At 36.6% G+C, this 26299-nt stretch overlaps 2 protein-coding genes across 2 annotated transcripts in view; both read right to left on the reverse strand.

Annotated features, from left to right (window-relative positions):
• Positions 1 to 9271, reverse strand: part of LOC121950579 (aldo-keto reductase family 1 member B1) — a 30307-nt gene extending 21036 nt beyond the window's left edge. The window contains exon 1 of the mRNA XM_088080134.1: positions 8918 to 9271. Within this exon, the coding sequence (XP_087936260.1) occupies positions 8918 to 9007 (90 nt within the window). The 5' untranslated portion in view covers positions 9008 to 9271. The remainder of the gene's footprint in view (positions 1 to 8917) is intronic.
• A 1412-nt stretch (positions 9272 to 10683) lies between these two features.
• tat (tyrosine aminotransferase) lies at positions 10684 to 24136 on the reverse strand. The gene is made up of 12 exons (XM_042496115.2): positions 23979 to 24136; positions 22679 to 22983; positions 22119 to 22223; positions 20803 to 20870; positions 20289 to 20447; positions 18037 to 18175; positions 17881 to 17933; positions 13582 to 13734; positions 13363 to 13491; positions 12267 to 12350; positions 11613 to 11711; positions 10684 to 11478 (listed from the first exon to the last, which is right to left on the reverse strand). Exons 1-12 carry the CDS (start codon positions 23981 to 23983, stop codon positions 11338 to 11340), a joined length of 1440 nt encoding a protein of 479 aa, XP_042352049.1. The 5' UTR covers positions 23984 to 24136; the 3' UTR covers positions 10684 to 11337.
• Positions 24137 to 26299: the final 2163 nt, after the last annotated feature.

Below are 26299 nucleotides of genomic sequence, written 5' to 3' on the forward strand. Positions count from 1 at the left end.
ACTTTGCATGCTATAACGCGTCTCTACAAGCTATAATATGTCATTTTCAGCCATTTTTGGGACATGCTAAAATTTGACATTTTGCCATGCTATAGTATGCGATTTTTGGCCATTTTTTCAACATGCTAAATAATGACGTTTTTGGCCTTTTTTGTCCTTTCTTTTCACTTTGTATTCTATAACGCAACTGTCTGAGCTATAATATGTTGTTTTTAGCCATTTTTTGGGACATGCCAAAATTTGACATTTTTGCCATGCTATAGTATGCGATTTTTGGCCATTTTTCAACATGCTAAATAATGACGTTTTGGCCTTTTTGTCCTTTCTTTTCACTTTGTATTCTATAACGCAACTTTACGAGCTATAATATGTTGTTTTCATCCATTTTTGGGACGTGTCAAAATTTGAAATTTTTGCCATGCTATAGTATGCGATTTCTGGCCATTTTTTCAACATGCTAAATAATGATGTTTTTGGCCTTTTTTGTCCTTTCTTTTCACTTTGCATGCTATAACGCAACTTTACGAGCTATAATATGTTGTTTTTAGTCATTTTTGGGACATGCCAAAATTTGACATTTTTGCCATGCTATAGTATGCGATTTTTGGCCATTTTTTCAACATGCTAAATAATGACGTTTTGGCCTTTTTGTCCTTTCTTTTCACTTTGTATGCTATAACGCAACTTTCTGAGCTATAATATGTTGTTTTTAGCCATTTTTGGGACATGCCAAAATTTGACATTTTGCCATGCTATAGTATGCGATTTTTGGCCATTTTTCAACATGCTAAATAATGACGTTTTGGCCTTTTTGTCCTTTCTTTTCACTTTGTATGCTATAACGCAACTGTCTGAGCTATAATATGTTGTTTTTAGCCATTTTTGGGACATGCCAAAATTTGACATTTTGCCATGCTATAGTATGCGATTTTTGGCCATTTTTTCAACATGCTAAATAATGACGTTTTTGGCCTTTTTTGTCCTTTCTTTTCATTTTGTATGCTATAACGCAACTTTACGAGCTATAATATGTTGTTTTTAGCCATTTTTGGGACATGCCAAAATTTGACATTTTTGCCATACTATAGTATGCGATTTTTGGCCATTTTTTCAACATGCTAAATAATGACGTTTTTGGCCTTTTTTGTCCTTTCTTTTCATTTTGCATGCTATAACGCGTCTCTACAAGCTATAATATGTCATTTTCAGCCATTTTTGGGACATGCTAAAATTTGACATTTTGCCATGCTATAGTATGCGATTTTGGCCATTTTTCAACATGCTAAATAATGACGTTTTGGCCTTTTTGTCCTTTCTTTTCACTTTGTATGCTATAACGCAACTGTCTGAGCTATAATATGTTGTTTTTAGCCATTTTTTGGGACATGCCAAAATTTGACATTTTGCCATGCTATAGTATGCGATTTTTGGCCATTTTTTCAACATGCTAAATAATGACGTTTTTGTCCTTTTTTGTCCTTTCTTTTCACTTTGTATTCTATAACGCAACTTTACGAGCTATAATATGTTGTTTTCATCCATTTTTGGGACGTGTCAAAATTTGAAATTTTTGCCATGCTATAGTATGCGATTTCTGGCCATTTTTTCAACATGCTAAATAATGATGTTTTTGGCCTTTTTTGTCCTTTCTTTTCACTTTGCATGCTATAACGCAACTTTACGAGCTATAATATGTTGTTTTTAGCCATTTTTGGGACATGCCAAAATTTGACATTTTTGCCATGCTATAGTATGCGATTTTTGGCCATTTTTTCAACATGCTAAATAATGACGTTTTGGCCTTTTTGTCCTTTCTTTTCACTTTGTATGCTATAACGCAACTTTACGAGCTATAATATGTTGTTTCAGCCATTTTTGGGACATGCCAAAATTTGACATTTTTGCCATGCTATAGTATGCGATTTTTGGCCATTTTTTCAACATGCTAAATAATGACGTTTTTGGCCTTTTTTGTCCTTTCTTTTCACTTTGCATGCTATAACGCAACTTTACGAGCTATAATATGTTGTTTTTAGCCATTTTTGGGACGTGTCAAAATTTGACATTTTTGCCATGCTATAGTATGCGATTTTTGGCCATTTTTTCAACATGCTAAATAATGACGTTTTTGTCCTTTTTTGTCCTTTCTTTTCACTTTGTATGCTATAACGCAACTGTCTGAGCTATAATATGTTGTTTTTAGCCATTTTTGGGACATGCCAAAATTTGACATTTTTGCCATACTATAGTATGCGATTTCTGGCCATTTTTTCAATATGCTAAATAATGACGTTTTTGGCCTTTTTGTCCTTTCTTTTCACTTTGTATGCTATAACGCAACTTCTGAGCTATAAGACGTTGTTTTTAACCATTTTTGGGACATGTCAAAATTTGTCATTTTTGCCATACTATAGTATGTGATTTTTGGCCATTTTTCAACATGCTAAATAATGACGTTTTTGGCCTTTTTTGTCCTTTCTTTTCATTTTGTATGCTATAACGCAACTTTACGAGCTATAATATGTTGTTTTTAGTCATTTTTGGGACATGTCAAAAATTTACAATTTTGCCATGCTATAGTATGCGATTTTTTTCCCCATTTTTTCAACATGTTAAATAATGACGTTTTTGGCCTTTTTTGTCCTTTCTTTTCACTTTGTATGCTATAACGCAACTGTCTGAGCTATAATATGTTGTTTTTAGCCATTTTTGGGACATGCCAAAATTTGACATTTTTGCCATGCTATAGTATGCGATTTTTGGCCATTTTTTCAACATGCTAAATAATGACGTTTTGGCCTTTTTGTCCTTTCTTTTCATTTTGTATGCTATAACGCAACTGTCTGAGCTATAATATGTTGTTTTTAGCCATTTTTGGGACATGCCAAAATTTGACATTTTTGCCATACTATAGTATGCGATTTTTGGCCATTTTTTCAACATGCTAAATAATGACGTTTTTGGCCTTTTTTGTCCTTTCTTTTCACTTTGCATGCTATAACGCGTCTCTACAAGCTATAATATGTCATTTTCAGCCATTTTTGGGACATGCTAAATTTGACATTTTGCCATGCTATAGTATGCGATTTTTGGCCATTTTTCAACATGCTAAATAATGACGTTTTTGGCCTTTTTGTCCTTTCTTTTCACTTTGTATGCTATAACGCAACTGTCTGAGCTATAATATGTTGTTTTTAGCCATTTTGGGACATGCCAAAATTTGACATTTTTGCCATACTATAGTATGCGATTTTTGGCCCTTTTTTCAACATTCTAAATAATGACGTTTTGGCCTTTTTGTCCTTTCTTTTCACTTTGTATGCTATAACGCAACTTTACGAGCTATAATATGTTGTTTTCATCCATTTTTGGGACATGTCAAAATTTGACATTTTTGCCATACTATAGTATGCGATTTTTGGCCATTTTTCAACATGCTAAATAATGACGTTTTTGGCCTTTTTTGTCCTTTCTTTTCACTTTGCATGCTATAACGCAACTTTACGAGCTATAATATGTTGTTTTTAGCCATTTTTGGGACATGCCAAAATTTGACATTTTTGCCATGCTATAGTATGCGATTTTTGGCCATTTTTTCAACATGCTAAATAATGACGTTTTTGGCCTTTTTTGTCCTTTCTTTTCACTTTGTATGCTATAACGCAACTGTCTGAGCTATAATATGTTGTTTTTAGCCATTTTTGGGACATGCCAAAATTTGACATTTTTGCCATGCTATAGTATGCGATTTTTGGCCATTTTTTCAACATGCTAAATAATGATGTTTTTGGCCTTTTTTGTCCTTTCTTTTCACTTTGCATGCTATAACGCAACTTTACGAGCTATAATATGTTGTTTTTAGCCATTTTTGGGACATGCCAAAATTTGACATTTTTGCCATGCTATAGTATGCGATTTTTGGCCATTTTTTCAACATGCTAAATAATGACGTTTTTGGCCTTTTTTGTCCTTTCTTTTCACTTTGTATGCTATATCGCAATTGTCTGAGCTATAATATGTTGTTTTAGCCATTTTTGGGACATGCCAAAATTTGACATTTTTGCCATGCTATAGTATGCGATTTTTGGCCATTTTTTCAACATGCTAAATAATGACGTTTTTGGCCTTTTTTGTCCTTTCTTTTCATTTTGCATGCTATAACGCGTCTCTACAAGCTATAATATGTCATTTTCAGCCATTTTTGGGACATGCCAAAATTTGACATTTTTGCCATGCTATAGTATGCGATTTTTGGCCATTTTTCAACATGCTAAATAATGACGTTTTGGCCTTTTTGTCCTTTCTTTTCACTTTGTATGCTATAACGCAACTGTCTGAGCTATAATATGTTGTTTTTAGCCATTTTTGGGACATGCCAAAATTTGACATTTTTGCCATGCTATAGTATGCGATTTTTGGCCATTTTTTCAACATGCTAAATAATGACGTTTTTGGCCTTTTTTGTCCTTTCTTTTCACTTTGTATGCTATAACGCAACTTTACGAGCTATAATATGTTGTTTTTAGCCATTTTTGGGACATGCCAAAATTTGACATTTTTGCCATGCTATAGTATGCGATTTTTGGCCATTTTTTCAACATGCTAAATAATGACGTTTTTGGCCTTTTTGTCCTTTCTTTTCACTTTGCATGCTATAACGCAACTTCTGAGCTATAATATGTTGTTTTTAGCCATTTTTGGGACATGCCAAAATTTGACATTTTTGCCATGCTATAGTATGCGATTTTTGGCCATGCTATAGTATGCGATTTTTGGCCATTTTTTCAACATGCTAAATAATGACGTTTTGGCCTTTTTGTCCTTTCTTTTCACTTTGTATGCTATAACGCAACTACGAGCTATAATATGTTGTTTTTAGCCATTTTGGGACATGCCAAAATTTGACATTTTGCCATGCTATAGTATGCGATTTTTGGCCATTTTTCAACATGCTAAATAATGACGTTTTGGCCTTTTTGTCCTTTCTTTTCACTTTGTATGCTATAACGCAACTTTCTGAGCTATAATATGTTGTTTTCAGCCATTTTTGGGACATGCTAAAATTTGAAATTTTTGCCATGCTATAGTATGCGGTTTTTGGCCATTTTTTCAACATGCTAAATAATGACGTTTTTGGCCTTTTTTGTCCTTTCTTTTCACTTTGTATGCTATAACGCAACTGTCTGAGCTATAATATGTTGTTTTTAGCCATTTTTGGGACATGCCAAAATTTGACATTTTTGCCATGCTATAGTATGCGATTTTTGGCCATTTTTTCAACATGCTAAATAATGACGTTTTTGGCCTTTTTTGTCCTTTCTTTTCACTTTGTATGCTATAACGCAACTCTACGAGCTATAATATGTTGTTTTTAGCCATTTTTGGGACATGCCAAAATTTGACATTTTTGCCATGCTATAGTATGCGATTTCTGGCCATTTTTCAACATGCTAAATAATGACGCGTTTTTGGCCTTTTTGTCCTTTCTTTTCACTTTGTATGCTATAACGCAACTTTACGAGCTATAATATGTTGTTTTCAGCCATTTTTGGGACATGTCAAAAATTTACATTTTTGCCATGCTATAGTATGCGATTTTTGGCCATTTTTTCAACATGCTAAATAATGACGTTTTTGGCCTTTTTTGTCCTTTCTTTTCACTTTGTATGCTATAACGCAACTGTCTGAGCTATAATATGTTGTTTTAGCCATTTTTGGGACATGCCAAAATTTGACATTTTGCCATGCTATAGTATGCGATTTTTGGCCATTTTTCAACATGCTAAATAATGACGTTTTGGCCTTTTTTGTCCTTTCTTTTCACTTTGTATGCTATATAACGCAACTCTACGAGCTATAATATGTTGTTTCAGCCATTTTTGGGACATGCCAAAATTTGACATTTTTGCCATGCTATAGTATGCGATTTTTGGCCATTTTTTCAACATGCTAAATAATGACGTTTTTGGCCTTTTTTGTCCTTTCTTTTCACTTTGCATGCTATAACGCGTCTCTACAAGCTATAATATGTCATTTTCAGCCATTTTTGGGACATGCCAAAATTTGACATTTTTGGCATGCTATAGTATGCGATTTTTGGCCATTTTTCAACATGCTAAATAATGACGTTTTGGCCTTTTTTGTCCTTTCTTTTCACTTTGTATGCTATAACGCAACTGTCTGAGCTATAATATGTTGTTTTTAGCCATTTTTGGGACATGCCAAAATTTGACATTTTTGCCATGCTATAGTATGCGATTTTTGGCCATTTTTTCAACATGCTAAATAATGACGTTTTTGGCCTTTTTTGTCCTTTCTTTTCACTTTGTATGCTATAACGCAACTCTATGAGCTATAATATGTTGTTTTCAGCCATTTTTGGGACATGCCAAAATTTGACATTTTGCCATGCTATAGTATGCGATTTTTGGCCATTTTTTCAACATGCTAAATAATGACGTTTTTGGCCTTTTTTGTCCTTTCTTTTCATTTTGTATGCTATAACGCAACTTTACGAGCTATAATATGTTGTTTTCATCCATTTTTGGGACATGTCAAAATTTGACATTTTTGCCATACTATAGTATGCGATTTTTGGCCATTTTTTCAACATGCTAAATAATGACGTTTTTGGCCTTTTTTGTCCTTTCTTTTCACTTTGTATGCTATAACGCAACTGTCTGAGCTATAATATGTTGTTTTTAGCCATTTTTGGGACATGCCAAAATTTGACATTTTTGCCATGCTATAGTATGCGATTTTTGGCCATTTTTTCAACATGCTAAATAATGACGTTTTTGGCCTTTTTTGTCCTTTCTTTTCACTTTGTATGCTATAACGCAACTCTACGAGCTATAATATGTTGTTTTTAGCCATTTTTGGGACATGCCAAAATTTGACATTTTTGCCATGCTATAGTATGCGATTTTTGGCCATTTTTTCAACATGCTAAATAATGACGTTTTTGGCCTTTTTTGTCCTTTCTTTTCACTTTGTATGCTATAACGCAACTTTACGAGCTATAATATGTTGTTTTCATCCATTTTTGGGACGTGTCAAAATTTGACATTTTTGCCATACTATAGTATGCGATTTTTGGCCATTTTTTCAACATGCTAAATAATGACGTTTTTGGCCTTTCTTGTCCTTTCTTTTCACTTTGCATGCTATAACGCAACTCTACGAGCTATAATATGTTGTTTTTAACCATTTTTGGAACATGTCAAAATTTGACATTTTTGCCATACTATAGTATGCAATTTTTTCTCCATTTTTTTCAACATGCTAAATAATGACATTTTTAGCCTTTTTTGTTCTTTCTTTTCACTTTGCATGCTATAACGCAACTCTACGAGCCATAATATGTTGTTTTTAGTCATTTTTGGGACATGTCAAAAATTTACAATTTTGCCATGCTATAGTATGCGATTTTTGGCCATTTTTTCAACATGCTAAATAATGACGTTTTTGTCCTTTTTTGTCCTTTCTTTTCACTTTGTATGCTATAACGCAACTGTCTGAGCTATGATATGTTGTTTTTAGCCATTTTTGGGACATGTCAAATTTTGACATTTTTGCCATACTATAGTATGCGATTTTTGGCCATTTTTTGTACTTGATTTTCACTTTGTATGCTATGACGCGTCTCTACAAGCTATAATATGTCATTTTCAGCCATTTTTGGGACATGTCAAATTTTGACATTTTTGCCATACTATAGTATGCGATTTTTGGCCATTTTTTCAACATGCTAAATAATGACGTTTTTGTCCTTTTTTGTCCTTGATTTTCACTTTGCATGCTATGACGCGTGTCTACAAGCTATAATATGTCATTGTCAGCCATTTTTGGGACGTGTCAAAATTTGACATTTTTGCCATGCGAATTTTTGGTCATAACTTTGACGACATACTGTAGTATGACTTTTTGCTAATATTTCTGACAAAATACTATAGTCAGACTTTTTTGTCATATTTTACTACAATATCATACTATAATATGACTTTTTGGTCATATGTCTGACAACATAGTATGGTAGGTCTTTTGTATTATTTTGAGCGACATGCTATAGTATGACATTTTGGTCATATTTTGGATGACACTAAAGGTGATAGTATAGAGTTTTGTATGCAATTACAATGTGGTTGAAAAAGTAATAGTACAGTATGCAATGAAAATTTGATGATATAGTCATAGTTAAGTGTGCCATAAACTTCAACACATATGGTTCAATATTTTAATTCAACATATCTTTCAAGTTTTGGAATGATGCAACAAACAGTTTCTGATTTACTGTGTAGTTTGTGTCATGCAATGCTCATTTTTAGACTTGTAGTACCCCCAAGTGCTCTCAGGGTATGTTTCTCAGGGTATTTAAGTATTTTGATATCTTTCGGTGAGTTTGGTGCAACAACAGAAAACTGGCATGAATCGGACCAACAGTTCAGGGGGAGAAGTCAAAATGAGTTTTTATATAAAAATTTAAATGGCATTAGGGCGCCCCCTTTTGACCAGTTCAAAAACAATGTGCTTTTTCGAATTTGTGCTTGTTGAATTTAGACAGAGCAATTAATTGCATCCCTGTGCAATCAGTCTTAATGCTAATCTACTTAATCGTCTAAAGGTTCCACTCCATAGTTACTCCACAGATATGGGAGTGATACTGAACTTCTGCAAACCAAAATAAGTGTTTTTCAGCCTGACTTAATCTTCCTTGCTCTGTGACTTGAAGGATAAATAATCTGCCCGTCAGAATCCTGTATTCTCAATTGCCTCCAAAGACAAAGTTCATTCACTAAATTCCATTTTACTTAAAATGCATGTATTTGCACCGTCTAAACTGTACGCTACATGACAAATTGTTAAAAAACAGATTGTTTACATTAGAAAGCAGATATACGAATGGGTGTTTGACTACCTTCCATGTTCCAAGACCCAAAACTGGCAATCGTGTGCCATCATTCAGCTCAATGGTCCTGGCCACCTGTGTGTCCTCCATGGAGTACATCGCTCGGCAGTAGAAAAGGCCTAAAAGGAGAAACTCAGCACACACTCGCACACTGTTAGAGCTTTCCTCTTCCTGTTGTCCCGTCACACTGCAACTGCTGAGTCAACGTCCTTCCTTTTTTCTATGTTGACTTTATTTCTCTATCTGATGTCTTTCTTTCCTTCTCTTCCTCTTTTGTCTTCACATATCACTATTTTTTTCTCCCTCCTATTTGTGCCTTATCAGTCACGTAGTTAATTATTGGACAACACACAAAGTACTTCACCACCATGAAGTAGTAATGTTAAGTCAGTAAATGAGGAGGAGCATGTTGCAAAGGTCACTTTTCTCACAGGGGTAGCAGACACAGACACAGACACACACAGACACACACAGACACACACACACACACACACACACACACACACACACACACACAAGGCCAAAAAGTAAGAAAAAAATCTGTTGTAATATTACTACATAAAGAAAAGAACGTGGGGTTAGAAAATGGTTAAAAAAGCATTACACCATGAAGTACTATAAATGAGTCTTGTAGATTGATGACTGATTCACATATCTCTCTCTATCCTAGGAATAAGACCGATATAAGATTTGAATGTCTCTTTAAGGTTGTACTTTGGCGCAGAAGTGATTTAAGTGCTAACATTAACATATGATAGTATTAATTTTTTTGTCGCTAGTGTTAGCATATGTCATCAGAAATATGACCAAAAAAAGTCATACTAGAGTATGTTGTCAGAAACATGACAAAAAAGTTATACTATAGTAAGTCATCCAAAATATGATAAAAAACTCATATTATAGCATGTCGAGACACTTTATAGTATACTAAGTTGAAAAAACAGCCAAAAACATAATATAGAATGTCTAGAAAATGGCTAAAAATAACATAGCATACTATAGTCGAGACACGTCATAGTATATATTGTTGTTGTTTTTTTTTTGATACTTTATCAAGCACATGCTGAATTATTTTAATTTCCGTTTGGACCAAAGTGGAGGAAGGACTGGCTGACAGACTGATATGATCATTTTGGGAGCCGAAAAACCCTCAATCAGAAGCAGTTTGATGTCAAAGTAAAATCATTCATCATGCAACAGTTATGAACATGCTTTTTTTAGCTTGAACATTGCTGGCTATGGTAAAAGGTTTTATTTGTTATGCTTTAAGCAAAATCTATCTCAGTGCTACTAGAGAAATGCTGCCAAATTGAAAAATATTTTACGCTCCAAAGAATTCAGATATTTTACAGAGGAGCTTCCAGTCAGTAAGCGTCCCAGTCAACAGGCTGTGGTGGAAAGATCCATGTGTGTATACTGTACATTCACAGTCACCTGTGCAGTCACACTGTGGGAAGCTGCATAAGAATTACATTCCCTGCAGAAGGTATACAAGGAGAAGTGACGGGTTTAACATTAGAGTGTGTGCTGTTTTGCACAGATTGTAAAGTTGTCTGAAGCTAATTAGTGATTAATAATTTGGGACAGTAAATAAGATTCAAAATATGAGCACTAAGAAGTCAACCAGTGCATCATTTTTTTCTAAATGTCTAAATTTGTGCTGGGGTTTTGATTCTGATCAGTTTCTTGCTGATCTGATCTTTTTTTTTGTTTGTTTTGTTTGTTTGTTTTTGATGAATTTGTGCATTTTTGTTCAAAAAACACTGTTTTTAGAGTCATGTCAACATGATTTTATTTGGTCAGTTTGTTCAGTTACCTAATAAAAACTAGTGTCTGTAAAAATATATAATATTGATTCAATAAGACACATAATTAAGAACAATATACAGAGAATGTTCTAATAACGAGCATATTAATGCAGACTAAAACTACACTAAGTCGTTTTCCAGCACAAGCAAAGTATGCAGAAGATTATTAATATATGAAGTTTAGAAAAATGTATATTCAAATGTATATATTCACTTCCCCTATTTGTGGCAGCGAAGAAGCCAGCTGATGTGCACAGTTTACGATCCTGCAGTTGATATCAAAGAGGTTATATTACATAGGCATACAAAGCATTACACAAATTATATAAATACACTAAGTACACAAGAAGTGGTTAATACAAGTTGCCTGTATAAAATATAAATATTAGGTCTGCTTATTTCAAACGGTTCACATTAAAAATTACATTATCAATGGACCATCAGATATGTTGCCATGTCCAAGCTCTTTGTCGCCACATTTATGACATAATATTAACAGTTTTCGACTTTAGATTATAACACAATGGAAAAAAAATCAAAGCTGATTCCAGCTCAGTATATGTGACAAAGGACAGTTTTTCTGTTGTCAAGGCTCAGTCAGGCTGGTCCAGCTCTGCAGCATTACTGGTCCAGATCATTGCTGTCGCGGCTGAGGGGCCGATAGTGGCGCTGGCAAAACTCCCTAATCCGACCACAAGCCTCAACCATCATTTCCTCTGGCACTGTCACCACAATGCGAAAGAAGTTCGGATACTCAAAGGCCTGGGAGAGGACAGAGTATGGATACACTCAGGCACTGAGGTGATCACATGTTTTTCAATTTTATCCAAAAGTGTGTGGACAGAAATATGGACGAATAGATGAATGATAAGAAGGGATAAATAAAAATGTCTCACTGTGGCAGGCAGACAGAAGACAGACTGCTCAGTCACCAGCCGTTCAGTGAACTCCACATCATCCTTAAAATCTGGAAAGTGATCCATATCAATCCCCACCTGGAATAACGTGCGCCCACACACATTTCCACTTTTAGGAACCTCGAATTCATATTCAAAACAAAATACAATACAATACTGCACCATGATGATCCACATGCATGGACACGTGAGGTTAGAATTTGAAATGAATTATTGTAAAATATTTATAATGTAAAATGTTACACTGCCCATTAAGTTTGCCTCATATAGTAAATTTTAAGATAATTTTCTTCCTTCTGTTAAATTACTGTAGCATCATAATATTCAGGACACATGCATCACCTAAAGGGGAAAATAATTACCAAAGACTTTCTCAAAATGAGAGCTGTGACTGAAGTTCAAATAAAGCTACACATACATATTAGGGCTGTCAAACTATCAATAATTAAAACTGTGATTATCGCATAATTTTCATAGCTAATCGAGAAGCTAGCATGACATGTATGGTACCATTGGATCTTCTAGTTTCATATCATCCCAGTATCACCACTAACGATTAACCATTAATTTTAAAAAATCAACACGTTAACTACAGACTTTAATTGCATCACAGTCAACACAGTCAGTACTGACCATGAGGTACATGGCTCCTGAAGGCATGACGGGGTTCAGGCCAGGGACGGTGCTCAGCTCACTGAAACAAATCTCAGAGTTGGTCTGAGGAAGAAAAAGACAAACCATTTCATTTACATATTATGATGATTACCTTAACTCAGAATAAAATACATAAAACAAGTACAAATGTATAAAAAGAAAACATAGGATAGTAGAAGAGATCTGAAGACATTTCATGAAATAGAGGACATTAAATAGTTTGCTCACATGAATTTGAACAGAGTATGACAATACAGTCTTTCAGAAAAACATGAATTGGACAAGACTATTAACGGAGCCTATGTGGTGGTGGTAGACACAAAATATGTTTAAACTCTGTGCTGGCAACAGGAAAACAATGCCAGCGCAAAGCCTGTTACAATCCTTTGCAGGAGGCTAGGTTTGGGGAGAGGAAAATACATGGTTATATTTACGAGAAAATATTGGTTTCAGTTAAAATAAATGTATCAGATGTTGGTCATGTAAACTTACGTACTTTGTATAGTAACATAAAGGTACTTAGTTGTGTAAAGTACTTTGTGTAATGATGTAAAGTCTGGTAGCTATGTTGAATTTCAGTTCGACAAGGGACACAAACAGCGGCCTCCTGGTTGAAAGTCCATGTTTGTTTGACTCATCCACCACCACCCCCACAAACCAAACCCACTCAGACCTTCTCACTCTTAATACATAATTTCTGTTCCCACCACGTCAAAATATACTTACTGACTTTACATTGGCATTGTTTTTGTTTTGCCAGCACATAATTTTAACACATTTTGTTGAAACCACAACATAATGTGTTGATAAGAGTTTGTTTCCATTTCAGGAGACCCGCCTAGTTATGAGTAATATCTATTATTTCAGCCTAAAATTGCATATGCTGGTTTTCATATTTGTCCATAACAAATATATTTGCACATTTTAGTATGTGAAAATATAATAAAAATTGTAAAGTCAGCCACCAGCTTGTGTGTCCAGGGCATCATTGAGAAGGATTTTTGAAGAGCAACGCCCAGTTACCTATAGCGACATTCAGAGAATATAAGGTATATAGAAAGATATTAGTGTTTACCTTCAGAAAGTTGATGGTGTTGTTGTAGAAGCTTTGAGGTGTGTTGTTGAGGATGCTCTCCAGGGCACCCTGGACAATACTGCAGGCTCCCAGAATACGTTGGCTCAGTTTCACCAGACCCTGTCGGATCTGCAGAGTAGACATAAGGCATGTGTGAAATAGGTAAATGTAACTATGTGTCTCTGTATAAAGAAGAATGCACAAAAAAAGCCTCCCTACCTTGGATCCAAATATATCATTCCTGTCATGTATGAGGATCCATCCCAACCTCCAACCAGGTACCAGCCAGCGCTTAGCCAAGCCACCACAAGCAAGGATGGGAACATCACTGCTGAGAGATGCCATGGAGGGACAACTGCACCCTGGGAAAACCTGAGAACACAAGCAAGTGGTCTTTCTTTGAACCCTTTTCCACCAAAATTAGCAAATACACACAGGTACATGGGTAAACCCACTAAAAATAGGCTATGGACTGCTTTCCCATTGCCAGTAGAGCAGAGCTGTGTACACAGCAGTGAATGTCAATGATGCACTTTCCCATTGCATTAAAAAGCCACGTTTTTTGCAGTTGAAATTAGGCTTTTGTAGTTAGTCGGAGTTGCATATTTTGACTTTGTATTTTTGTTTGTTGTTGTCTGTAATTTATGTTGCTGCCTGTCTTGGCCAGGGCACTCTTGAAAAAAAAATAAATCTCAAGAGTTTTTTCTGGTTAAATAAAGGTTAAATTAAAAAGAAAAAGATATAAAAAACTAGAAAAAGGAAATATTTTCAGAGGGCAAAATCATCCATGGTCACAAGTCACCAAGAGGTTGTGTTGGAACTTTGATTTTTCTTTGTTTCTTCCTCTAAACAAATATCTAGTCCTCCTATATGAAATGGGATGATAATTTGATATGTATATGTAAAAAATAAATTTAAAAAAACACAAAATACTCTGCAGCTCTACAAAGATGCAACATAGTATGTTCTCATCTTTTTAAAATCTGTATGGTACAGCTCAGCCAGAACAGCAGCAAGTTAGTTGTATTTCTTTTAAAAAATAACCCCATTCACAAAAACAAGAAGAAATTGATTTAAAATTTCTTCCATGATTTTATTTTTTATGATTGGGAATAACATTTTTATTTCAATTTGATTACATTATATTTATTGTAGAAATGAGGGAGAAACCAAGGGACGAATAAGAGGAGAGAGAAGCTACGGGAGGAGCGAGGGTACAGTAACCACAGTCAGCAATGCTTTGCAGAAAGCTGGTTCTCATTAAACAGTGCAAGGGACGCCCAGTGGGGAACGGCCCTGCGTCCTATTGGCCCGACGGCTATGAATGACATAACAGCACTGCTGGAATCACTCTCCGACATACGTTGTAAGAACATAATTCATGGATGGCAGAGGCCCCTTTGGGGGGGGTCTGTCTGAGTCTACTTGGCTGGCAAAGTTCACCAACACCCTGACCTCTAAACATTAAGGCCATAAAGGAAAAGGCCTTTCTGACACTCCCAATCCAGCTCTCCACCTACCACACGCCCCCATTCCTCTCCTGTTTCCACTGTGCCACATCCCAACAATCTGCATTAATTGCAAACACATGCGGTCAAAAAAGTGCAGAGTCATTCTGGTCTGCTCGGGATCAATTTGAAGCTGTCTGATGGTGGAGATGCACTCAATAACCCCACTCAAAACTTTTCCACTCGCACGAACTTTCACAACGTAATCAAAACAAATTTTTCTTTGTGCAACTGATGAAAAGATGCATATTCAGTTTTCATTGTTTTAAGAGAGTCTCTTTTTTGGTGTTCTGTTGTACTCCCTTCAGCTGTTTCTGTGATCTTCCTGTTGTCTTTACTCAATAGTCAAAGTCAAAGTCAACTTTACTGTCTATTCTGTCATTTGTGTTAGACACACCAGGATCGTAAATGCATTTCTCTCCACATCTATGGTGCGAAGATATAGTACAAAGAGAAACTAAAGGATAAAAAAATCTATACATACAATTAAATAAGCACCAGAGGCATTTAAAAAAAAGTGCATGAGAATAAATATGTACCAAGAACAGTACTAAAAATGAACCAGAGTAAAAAAAAAAAGACAATGTATATACATACATACGCAATAAATCAAATACAAAATTTAAAGAAGCAAGGACACTGCCGTTTTAAACTCATAATCCCAAGATTTTTTTTTAGCAGTGTAGATGAATTACAATCAAAGGCTAAAGTAGTTGTAGTAGTTCGATGACTCAACGGATGAAAGATGCTCTTAGTCAGCCGTGACTTGTATTTATCACCTCATGAGAATGTTGTCTCAGTGGAAAAGTACGGTACTAGACTACACTCTTTTATTGAGCAACAACAATCATTGGTATGAGTGTGTGTGTGCGTGCGTGTGTATGTGTGTGCGTGTGTGTGTGTGAGTACGTACTGAGTCTACGTGCATGTGTATATCTGTGTACATGTTTGCATGACCTTCAACTACAGCTTGACCGGTACAAACTTTTCAAGGCAAACAGTGATGCGTTGGACTAAATGTGCTGGATATGTTGTTTTCCTGTAGTCAGCATTTAATTTGGTCATTTTCCTGTTTAAAGGGTTGGCTCACCCACTATCTCTCTCCTTGATTTCTGCCTCAACCCCCAGAGCACTGGAGATGATCAGATTTTCATCTATGGTGCTAATAGCATTGAAAATTCCTTTTTGAAACAATCATCAGCAATATCCCGATTCAGAGAGCAAACGCTGTGAGTTATGGAAAGCAAAGATGGTTACAAGCTCCAAAGCCAAACTACAGGTTATGGTGTCCCCAGAATTTTTTACAAAGGAGGGGGGGTAGGGGTCAGGGGGGCCCAGCAATTGTATGACGTGGGGCACCACTGATAACAGAGGCAATGCAGTTTGCAGTTGCAAAAAAGTCAACAGAAAGATGTGTGTGAGCTCAAACAGACCTGAATCTAGGCTGCTTGATTGGAGGTGTTGTTAGGATAAGTCTACATGAGCTGATAATGTTTCGACTTATGCATGAAAACTGATCTGATAACAAGGCTGTGTGACATGTCATTAGCTTTTTGGGCTGAATAAACGGCAAAAGCACTCCGGTGGTTAAACATAAATCTAAATGCACCTCACTGTTTCTGAGAAACATTGCTACTCTGTTGTTAGGGCAACAGCTTTGGTCCCTGTTTACTTCCTGTCTGCTACTGAATTAACAAATATTGCAACGGGAAATATGCTTGGTCCCATTTAAAATGCTTATGTTGTCAAGTTTAAAAGTATCCAACTTTTTCTCGCCTCTTAACAACTCTGATATGACAACTCAGAATATCTGTTGACATGGAGTACCATTCCTATATCAAATTCAATTTTTTTCTCCAAATTTAAAAATAGAGCTGTCAGTGTTAACATGTTAATTGCGATGCGATTAAGGTCCATATTTAAGTTAATTTTTTTAAAACACTGTAGTCGCTGGCCAACATTCCTGTCTTTAAGAGGCTGTACCCGAATAAGTTTAAAAACTAGAGTGATGATAGTAGTATTATCTGAAAACAGAAGACCTCAGGATTCTAGTGGTACCAAACATATTATAGCTCAGGGGCTAAATAATACTCCAAAGTTAGGCTAAAATAAGGCAATGGAAAATGGCATGGCCGTTTCACAGGGGTCCCTTGACCTCCAAGCTCAAGATATCTGAATGAAAATGGTTCTGTGGGTGCCCATAAGACTCCTCTATGGAGACTTGCCCACTTTATGTTAGTCAAATGCAGTATTTCACTGTCATTTGATTTATAATTGAGACAATCTACTACTTCAAATCTGTTTTGAAATGCAAAATAATGGAACTGAAAACATGGGATTAAAAAATGTGATTAACTGTGATTAAATATTGGAATTCTGCAATTAATCGCAATTTTTAAAAGAAATTGTCTTTGACAGCCTTTTTTTAACATATATGATTCCTACTCCACAGAACTTTCTGAGATATATTTTTGATGCCAGGGACTGCTGTGCACAAAATGTGTCATAGGAGGAAACAAAATAATAAATTACAAAATATTTTTAAGAAAAGCATTTGCAATGGCGTTGGACGATAGTTGCAGTAAAGTTGTAATATTTTGGGGGGAAAAAAGTCATAATATTATTAAAAAAGAGTTGCAAGATTTTGATAACCTAAGTTGTAATATTACAAAAAGAAGTTCTAATATTCTGAAAGTCAAACACTCAGTTGTAAGTTGCCCTGGCTGACCTCCATACCCCCTGCTCATCCAGCGTACCCGCCTTACTGGTTGTTGCTTCCAGGCCTCATTCACAGCACATGGCCCCTAATCCCCCCTGTGCTGATGTGGCTATGCATAAACTCCAGAGAGACTTTTATAGTCACTTTAGTTGACAATGCTGCGTTGGTTGTCCAACCACTGTCCAGAGCCAGGGCAAATACCACCAAATGATACAGAACCTCTGCTGTCACTGTGGTGAAAAATGTGCCTCGCTGGTGTAACAGAGGGCCAAGCCCTGTGGTTGTACTCACCATATCACTGTAGATCTCATCAGCCAGGATGGGAACGCAGTGTCTGGAGGCCACTGAGAAAACAAGAATCCTTTCATCATTTCTCCAATATGATACAAATGTTGTTTTTATATAATAGTCCAAATGTTTGCAGATTACGGCAGAACTGCTGCTAACCTTTGAGGATTTTCTGCAGGTGCTCCTTACTGAAGACAGAGCCACACGGGTTGGATGGGTTTGTAACAATCAGACAGGATGTCCTCTCGTCGATCAGGCTCTCCATGTGCTGCAGGTCAACCTCCCATGACTTCTCTGGCTGCAAATCAAGCATGCATGTCAGAGAAAGGGGCAGACACTATCAAGCATGATAATACAGATGATTTGATGATGCTCAGAGATAGTTACAATTTCAAAAATGACAAATGTCACAGTAAAGTTATGCAGCATATGTGATGGGCACCAAGATAGCCATTTCAATCCAAAATGTCCTCTCCACAATGACCTACTTTCTTTGTCATAATGGCCTACTTTATTTGTGGATAACAGCATTTCCTCTCCACGTCTTTATTTTGAATCCAACAACAGCAGGACGCCAACATCCTCCTCACTCACACATCTCTCCACCTCTTTAGGATGGTTTCCAACGCTGCTGTGTTATTTCATTGGCTGGCGGTCAGTTGAAAACATGTAAAATATTTCTATGTTTGGGAGGGAAATTAACTCTTTTCATTAAAATACTGCACCATCACTGATTTACTACATTTTTATAATGCTTGATGGCCAGTTCGGTTTCTATAGACATATGTTTGACCTGGATTGACATCTTGAGAGTGGAGCTGTAAATGCTCATCCTGAACCACTAAGTGCATACAGCTGCAGCCTGTATACCATAAAATCTTTCCACTCGTTTAATTCCAGGCATTGCACGACATCAGGGATATGAGACACCAGAAAAATTACTGTGAGAAAAATAAGTGAATAAATTATGACCACTAGTCTCATAAACAGGCTATTCTGTAACTTATATCACTACAACAAAATGCAGTTTTCAATTATACATAACATAAATTAATCAGTTACCTTAAAAGAGCACTCAGTATTTTGGCTCGTTTGCCATAAAATTCACAGTAAGTGGAGAAAATATGGATGTAGATTCAGGAGGTTTATCCTTGTTAATGACAAGCAATTCACCTGCTATATTTTGCTAGTTAGTAGGCTGTTCACCAGTCCCCTCAAGAAACGACTGGGCTTTGCTTACAGTACAGTCAGCCTAAAACTGAAACACACCAAAGTTCTTTTGTCAAACAGAGTCACAGTTATTTAGGTTACACCTTAGACCACTAGGTTCCCAACCTGGCGGTCCCCAACCCCCTTTAGTGGTTGCCAAAGCTACACGGAGGGTCGTGAGGCCTTCCTGATTTTAAAATGTGTGAATGTTTTTTTCCTTTTTTTAAAATATACAGTAGGTCTGTAGCCAAGCCTTTCATTATTTTTTGTAAAGGAACACTGATTTAAATTGCTATTTTAAAAATTTAGATTATCATTTAAGATATATACTTATGCTATCTTCACAGAGTCTTTACTCTCTGCCAAACAGCCTCGTCCTGCGGTAGAAAAGTACAAACAACCAAAGAGCTTGTACAGCAATAACCAGGTGCCAAGGCTCTGGGAAAGTTTTCTTAAAAGCTTTATAATACATAAAACATGCAAAATATGTAAACAACTTTTGAGATCCTGGTTTTGGTAGAGACAGGACGACTCAATGCGAGCCAACAAGAAGTGTCACACGTTGCTGCTTTACTGTGGACTTCCGTGTCAATATCATGCTCTGGGTATCCTTCTGTGTCTGCTGTTGATGTTCTGGGATGCCACTACCGTGATATTAACACAAGCACATGGTCAGATTACGCTACATCTGGTTATTTTTAGGCAGCACAAGCACATGGCAGCCAATGCTGAGACGTCAACAAATGCTGGCACGGATGGTTAGGGTTAGCAGAAGAAGGCACATGGCAGGATGTCGGATAAAAACAACAGGAAGCAAACACCAGACTCTCACATATAAGTTCACAGTGTGTTGGACCCATGCACCACCCCTTTCGCCCACCCTATAGGCGCACTTGCACTGCTTATGTTAAGTCGGAACTGGCAGCATTTCAACCAGACACCGTACTGTGGCATATCATGCGGACTATCCTGCTGTTGGAATGCGGCCGGATAGAACCGGATTCCAACAGAAGGAAGCTTTAAGATCAAGAAATGGCTCCAACAGCTGCATTTTATAGTGAAGGCAAAGAGTATATTTCCAAATATGTATCACTTTGAATTAAGTTTAAATACAGCAATTAAATGGTAGGTTCAGTAAGAGTGTATCAAACAAAAAAAACAACAACATAGTGGTGGTAGGGATGGTTTCCCCTCTGACTTACCAGCAGGTTGTAGAGTTTGACCTCGATGCCCAGGGACACAGCCAGAGTTTTATATAAGGAGAAGCCTGGGCATGGGACCAGGATGTTGTCCCCTGGGTTACACAGGACACTGATAGCCAGGTCAATGGCCTGACTGCAGCCACTGGTCAAAATCACATCCTGGAAGAGAGGATGGTGCACTTTACTTTTGAGAGACAGATACCAAAACCCACACACACATGCTATCAGCAACCCTCAACTGTTTCTCATCTTTGACTAGAATAAAGTCACTGTGACACGTTGATTAACTTACCAGACATGAACTCATATCTATCTAATTATAGGTCTATTTATAATGAGCATAATACTGGAAGTGCTGTGTTTGTGACATCATGCTGCTGAAAATAATTGTCAGTCACTCATTATTCCCCTAAAATATTCATATGCAGTGATTCAGATTTAAAGACAGACATAAAAAAAGCATGGGTCAGAAAAAAGTGTTATCAAAGGTATGGGCTGTGTGGGGAGCAAGCACCTCAGCCTCCAGTGGAGCCTCAGGGCAGCTGTAGAAGTTGGCCACCGCCTGTCGGCTCTTCAGATAGCCTGCAAGTGGACGGACACAGAAAAATGATTAGGTAAATGCAGTCAGAGATACATTAGACCCACCGTTAGTAAATCCAAAAACTGAAAGATGGGAAAGGCAGTTTTTTTTATTTTTATTGGGCAAAATTCTAAAATAAATATTGAGCATATCGTAATTCAAGTGGACTGAAAGAAAATTAGACGTCTGCACCACTCTGATAGCTTGAGCCAAAAGCCAAAGGATTACAACTGTGGCTTTGAAGCAACATTGTGCAACTTTTAGTTGTTTGTTGAGTTTCATTCCCAGGTCATCAAGTTTCAACTTGTTTGGTTGATGGTCAGACCAAAACACCAACCAAAAACCTTGGTTATGACGACTTGGGAATGACAGTCAAACAATGACGCACTAACACAGCACATTACGCAACTAGAAGTTACGTAATGTTGCTTTAAGTTCACATCTATGTAGTAAATGTTAACGAGATACTCAAATCACAGTGTGCTCTCCACCTCACTTCTTGCCGCTACAGACCACCACACTAGGAGAAAAGCAGGAAGCAACCCAAATCCATGAAGCGCAAACCCCAGCTCTAGGGGGCTGACAGTTCTGACTCTCCACTGAACCAGCAAACTTTCTGTTGCTGCCTTTACACAGGTTAGGCCTGCTGCTAGTCACAAGCCCTGGGGGAGTTTGCACTGGCTGAATTTAAGTTGCTACAGCAGCCAGAAGCAGTCCACAGCAGCAGGGAGCGAGACAGAGGGATACTGTGGGGGCCTGGCTCGCTAATTTTGGTCTGATTTTTAGTCTGAAAAGCAGAGAGATAGAGAAAGCAGAGCAAGGAGGGGCTGAGGTGCTGCGGGCAGCCAGCTCTACGATGACATAAAATATATCAATTGATGTATGGGGAACACCGGATTACACTGAGTTGCGTATATGCCCATGGTCATCAGGTGGTAGGGGTGAGCTGCAGGAGAAGGGTGTATTTTCAAATTTGCCTTTTTTTGTGTTTCCCAGATTGCTGCTTACCCAACATTAATTGCCACATATTGCGTCCTGTTGTATGTGATTCACTGACATCACACAGTTCTGGTTAACAAAATTTCACAATACAAGTTTAAGGGTGACAGCTATAAACCACAGAAAGCATGTCACCATTATGCATCTGCAACTCTGCTTTTACATTTTATGTGATATTAAATGTCTATCCTTTCAGCATTTAAAGATATTTTCTATGGATTTAGATGGTTTTGTTGGTTATTCCGACTTACCAACGGAGGGAGCATAGCCATTATATTTTTGGGAGTCTATGGCGTCTTTCATGGCCTGCAGCACTTGACCATCAGTGGGCAGGTTTCCAAACACAGTGGGATCGCCTGGAGACCAGATGTGATAAATGGCAATCAGTCAACAGTGAAAGCAGTTTAAACATTAAATTAAACTTAAAAATCAGCATCTCTGTACATATAAAAATATAAAAGTCTTGGAATACAGGGGACATTCATGTGTAAGAAATCTCTAGAGGATTAGAAATGGAAGACAATGGACAGTAAGTCACTGCACATTTATTTACAGTCAGCCAAGCTTGTATTAGTGGTATCAGATCATACAAGTTACATGTTTGTTTCCAATCTTAGAAAATAATTGGAAATCTTATAGTCACACATTGTTGGAATAATAATGTAATGGAATAATCTGAAGAGGGTTTCTCTGACAGCTGTCTTGTTTGTTGTTAGTTGATTAATGGCAATTAACAATTATAGACTGAAAACAAAGTGACATATCCAGAAGTTTTAAAATCACCAATTCAGTCATGCAGAAATCCTCTCACCTATGGAAAGCGCGATCATGGGTTTATCCGGGTTAGGAGTCAGCTTCATCCCATCCACGATGGCTCTGATGGGATTGAGCGTGTTGTTGGCCATTTCTGAGGGCTTCACTTCCCATCTCTGCCTGCGGCTCTTGGCTTTGGCCGGATACAAACTGCCATTCACACTGACGTGGTGGATGCCGTTCCCGTGTACCCCCTTCCCATTGACTCCACTCCCATTCAGGCTTTTGCCATTGACAGTGCTTTTGCCATGGACTCCATTCCCATTCATCTGAACCAAGTAAGACTTGTTATCCATCCTAGAACTGATGAGGAGGAATGAGTGTTAGAGCAGCCAAATGCATTTCCTCAATACTTATGTTTAATTTTAAATACAATAGCTGCTTTTTACTTCTCCAGTACAGTAAAGAAATTTTACTATATACTACTACTAAATACTACTGACTTTACACATTTATATATGACTTATATTAAATCATCCCACAAAATATAATAACTGGTATACATCAAACAGCCCAACACCATGAAAAAATATTCAAACTTAGCTCACCTTCAAACAGCAACAATTTAACATGAAAATGAAATGTTAGTCAATTGCAAGTTAATGACATCCTATAAAATATATAATAATGTAACACTCTGAAAGGGGTCATCCTGCAGAATGAATACTTATATACTACTTTATTACTATATAATACTTTATTATTTAAGTATCAAATATATTAACATTTTATTTCTATTCTGGACTTTTAAGTTACGTTTTTGGCTTTGTTATATATATATATATATATAGCAGCCTATTGCTACTTTTACTTGAGTAGAAGATACTTCTTCCAACAGTGGTGATCTCTCTTTGGTCACACTGACGTACAATTGCAAAAATCTGCTTCAAAACTTTTGTTTCACGAATAAAAGAAAAAATAAGAATAATGCTTATAATCAAAATGTGCTACTGCTTTCATCTGATGTGCAAATTCAAATATTATAATCTCATTAACACATTAGGTGGATTTTTTTCTTAATTCTGCTAGGTTCTCAAAATAAAAAAAAAATATTTTTCAATCATTCAAAAGTATGATTTCAAAAAATCAGAGAACTGACAGGGATGAGATTAACTGAGTCCCCTTAAATCTATAATGAATTTATCACTCCGCAAAAAAAGACAAAAAAAAGGATCGATTTACAACAATATCTTATTAAAACATAAAAAAAAACCCTATTTAATTAATTCATAGTTTATCTATGTAATATCAGACCTCTCACTTAATTATAATTTTTAAAAAATCAGATTTGTACTTACGTCATTTTAAATTCAACGGGTCTCAATAAGTCTCTCCAGAAAAGCCGCGGTGCAGGTTAATTATTCTTACACAAAATGAACAGTATGGGATGTTTTACGCCGTTTTATAGAAGATCCACGAAAATGGGTGTTGAGCCCTGCCCATATTTCCATTGGTGGAGACTGAGGTTTGTGCCATTACACCCCCCTTACATCACTAATCAGAACCATACCACCCCAAACTTACAGCGGCATCAATTACCGGCCGGAGGAGGAGTGACTGTGGGACGGTTCTTACGCACGCTACAGGACGCCTCAGCGGCGTCTGTGGGAGTGCGTCACTCCGCTGACATCCAAACAGAGAGGGCGCAAAGTGCGAGTCCATCAATACATGGCAGCAGGAATTAAACTGATGAAAACTCAAACAGTGAATGTGTCCACCCCTTTCACATGAAAAACAGCGATGTGCGGTGGTGGATGAAATACCTGAAAGCCATACTTCAGTAAAAGTAGAATTCTTGGCAGAAAATGACTTTAGTAAAAGTCAAAGTCAATAATTAGAAAATTACTTGAGTAACAGTTATAAAGTATCTATTATATGATGTGATATATGATAAGTATGATATTTCCTGTACTAAAGTCTAGGAAGTAATGTAATCATATTAAATGTACTTAAATAATGGAAGTTAAAATTCAAGTTAATGCTGTTAACAAAAACGCAAGCAGTCCGAATTTTGAGAATTATACAGCATATTTCTTCTCAGAGATGCTCAAAATGGAGCCTATAATATTGATGAAAACTAGGTCTTTTTTTACAACTTTAAAGAACAAAAGGATCTAACGAACGAAATCAATTTTCTCCTTCCCTCCCATTCCTTAATTTGTCCGTCCATCCCCCCTTCCTTCCTCCCATACTTCCCTAATTTGTTGTAATAAAAATATAAGAGTTAATGTAGTGGAGTTAAAGAATTCATTTTTCAGGAAATATAGTGGGGTGAAAGATAGAAATACAAAAACTCAAGAACAGATACTTCAAAGAATACTGTATGAAAGTATTATTACTTTGTTACATGACACCACTGGTTATGTGATCCATTATATATTAACAAAAACAAATTATAGCTACCTTAGTGACACCTGTGCTTTTTCTACTATGATAAGTTGCTGCAAAAATTGTTTTATAAAATTAGGCTTTGTTTTTTAAAATTAATTAAAGGTGTTCAATTAAATACTGTAATCAAAACAAGTCAGATCATGTCAAAAACTTGGGTATACACTAAGTCTAACTGTAAGTCAGTAGCCCCTTGCTCCCTGCCCAAAACAAAAAGTTACTTATTCATGACGGATATGACATACCGAGGCCTGAGTCAAAACATGTTATGATTACATGCGTCACAATGTAGATAGCGCCAGATGTGAGCTCTTACTTTCCGTGCACGTTGTGTTAAATCAATGTCACACAGACAAACAGCATTTTGGACAAAACACACTGGTGATTGTGTTGTTGTGCCACTGAACACATCTTGCTAATGTATCTTGTTAAATTCACATATGATGTTAGTTTCGGTGAACTGCTGTTTGCAGTGAGTACAGTGAGCAGTCTGACTGGCTGGCAGTGAGGCAATAAAAGTGGGTTACACTTAAACAACATATGTGGAAAACTACTTCTTACATAACAGCCTGTCGGTCAGGCGTTTTTTTGCAAAATGGGGGGGGGGGGTTGTTCTGTGCATAGCATCAGTTCATTTTACAGTTGCTTTGGGTGAAATACCACCAGTGAAGGCAAAGACGGTCCACTGAGTGAAACAACAGATAGAAAGGTAGTAAAAAAAATGGAGCCATAAAAACATTAAGGTAGTGTTATGTGAATTCATAAAAATAATTCAGATTTTATTATCGAAAACTCCAATTAAATTAAGTGAAACTAACAATTAACAATACATGTTAGAGTTCTACAGAGCACAAGAGCGTAACTGGCTTACACTACACAGAGAATGCTTTATAAGAGAATAAATTCAGCGCTAGTTTTCTTCTAGCTTTCTTGGATTTCAGTCAGACTCAATTCACAAAATTGATGACTTTAGACGAGAATTGACAAAATCAAAAACGACTCGCAAATCCACTTTAATACCAGTGACTCGTGACTTCACTTGGACTTTAGCATGTTAACTTAAAAATACTTGACCCCCACCCGCCCATACCAAAGATAATTTCATTTGCATACAAAACTACACAATGGTCAACAAAAATCAGATGGCAGTATGCAAAACATGCAGGTTAAATATTACACACAATACAACTTGTTTTATCAAATATATACATTTAAAAAGCATTTGTTTGTT

Source organism: Plectropomus leopardus, chromosome 7, assembly GCF_026936395.1.
Source record: "Plectropomus leopardus strain MGB_pleo_1.0 chromosome 7, ASM2693639v1, whole genome shotgun sequence".
Taxonomy (NCBI): domain Eukaryota; kingdom Metazoa; phylum Chordata; class Actinopteri; order Perciformes; family Serranidae; genus Plectropomus; species Plectropomus leopardus.

Coding starts and splice junctions, on each gene's coding strand:
- tat (XM_042496115.2), bottom strand. Junction 18,176..20,288: donor TCAAACTCTACAACCTGCTG/GTAAGTCAGAGG, acceptor CTTGATTTGCAG/CCAGAGAAGTCATGGGAGGT. Junction 11,479..11,612: donor TCTTCTGTCTGCCTGCCACA/GTGAGACATTTT, acceptor GTCCTCTCCCAG/GCCTTTGAGTATCCGAACTT.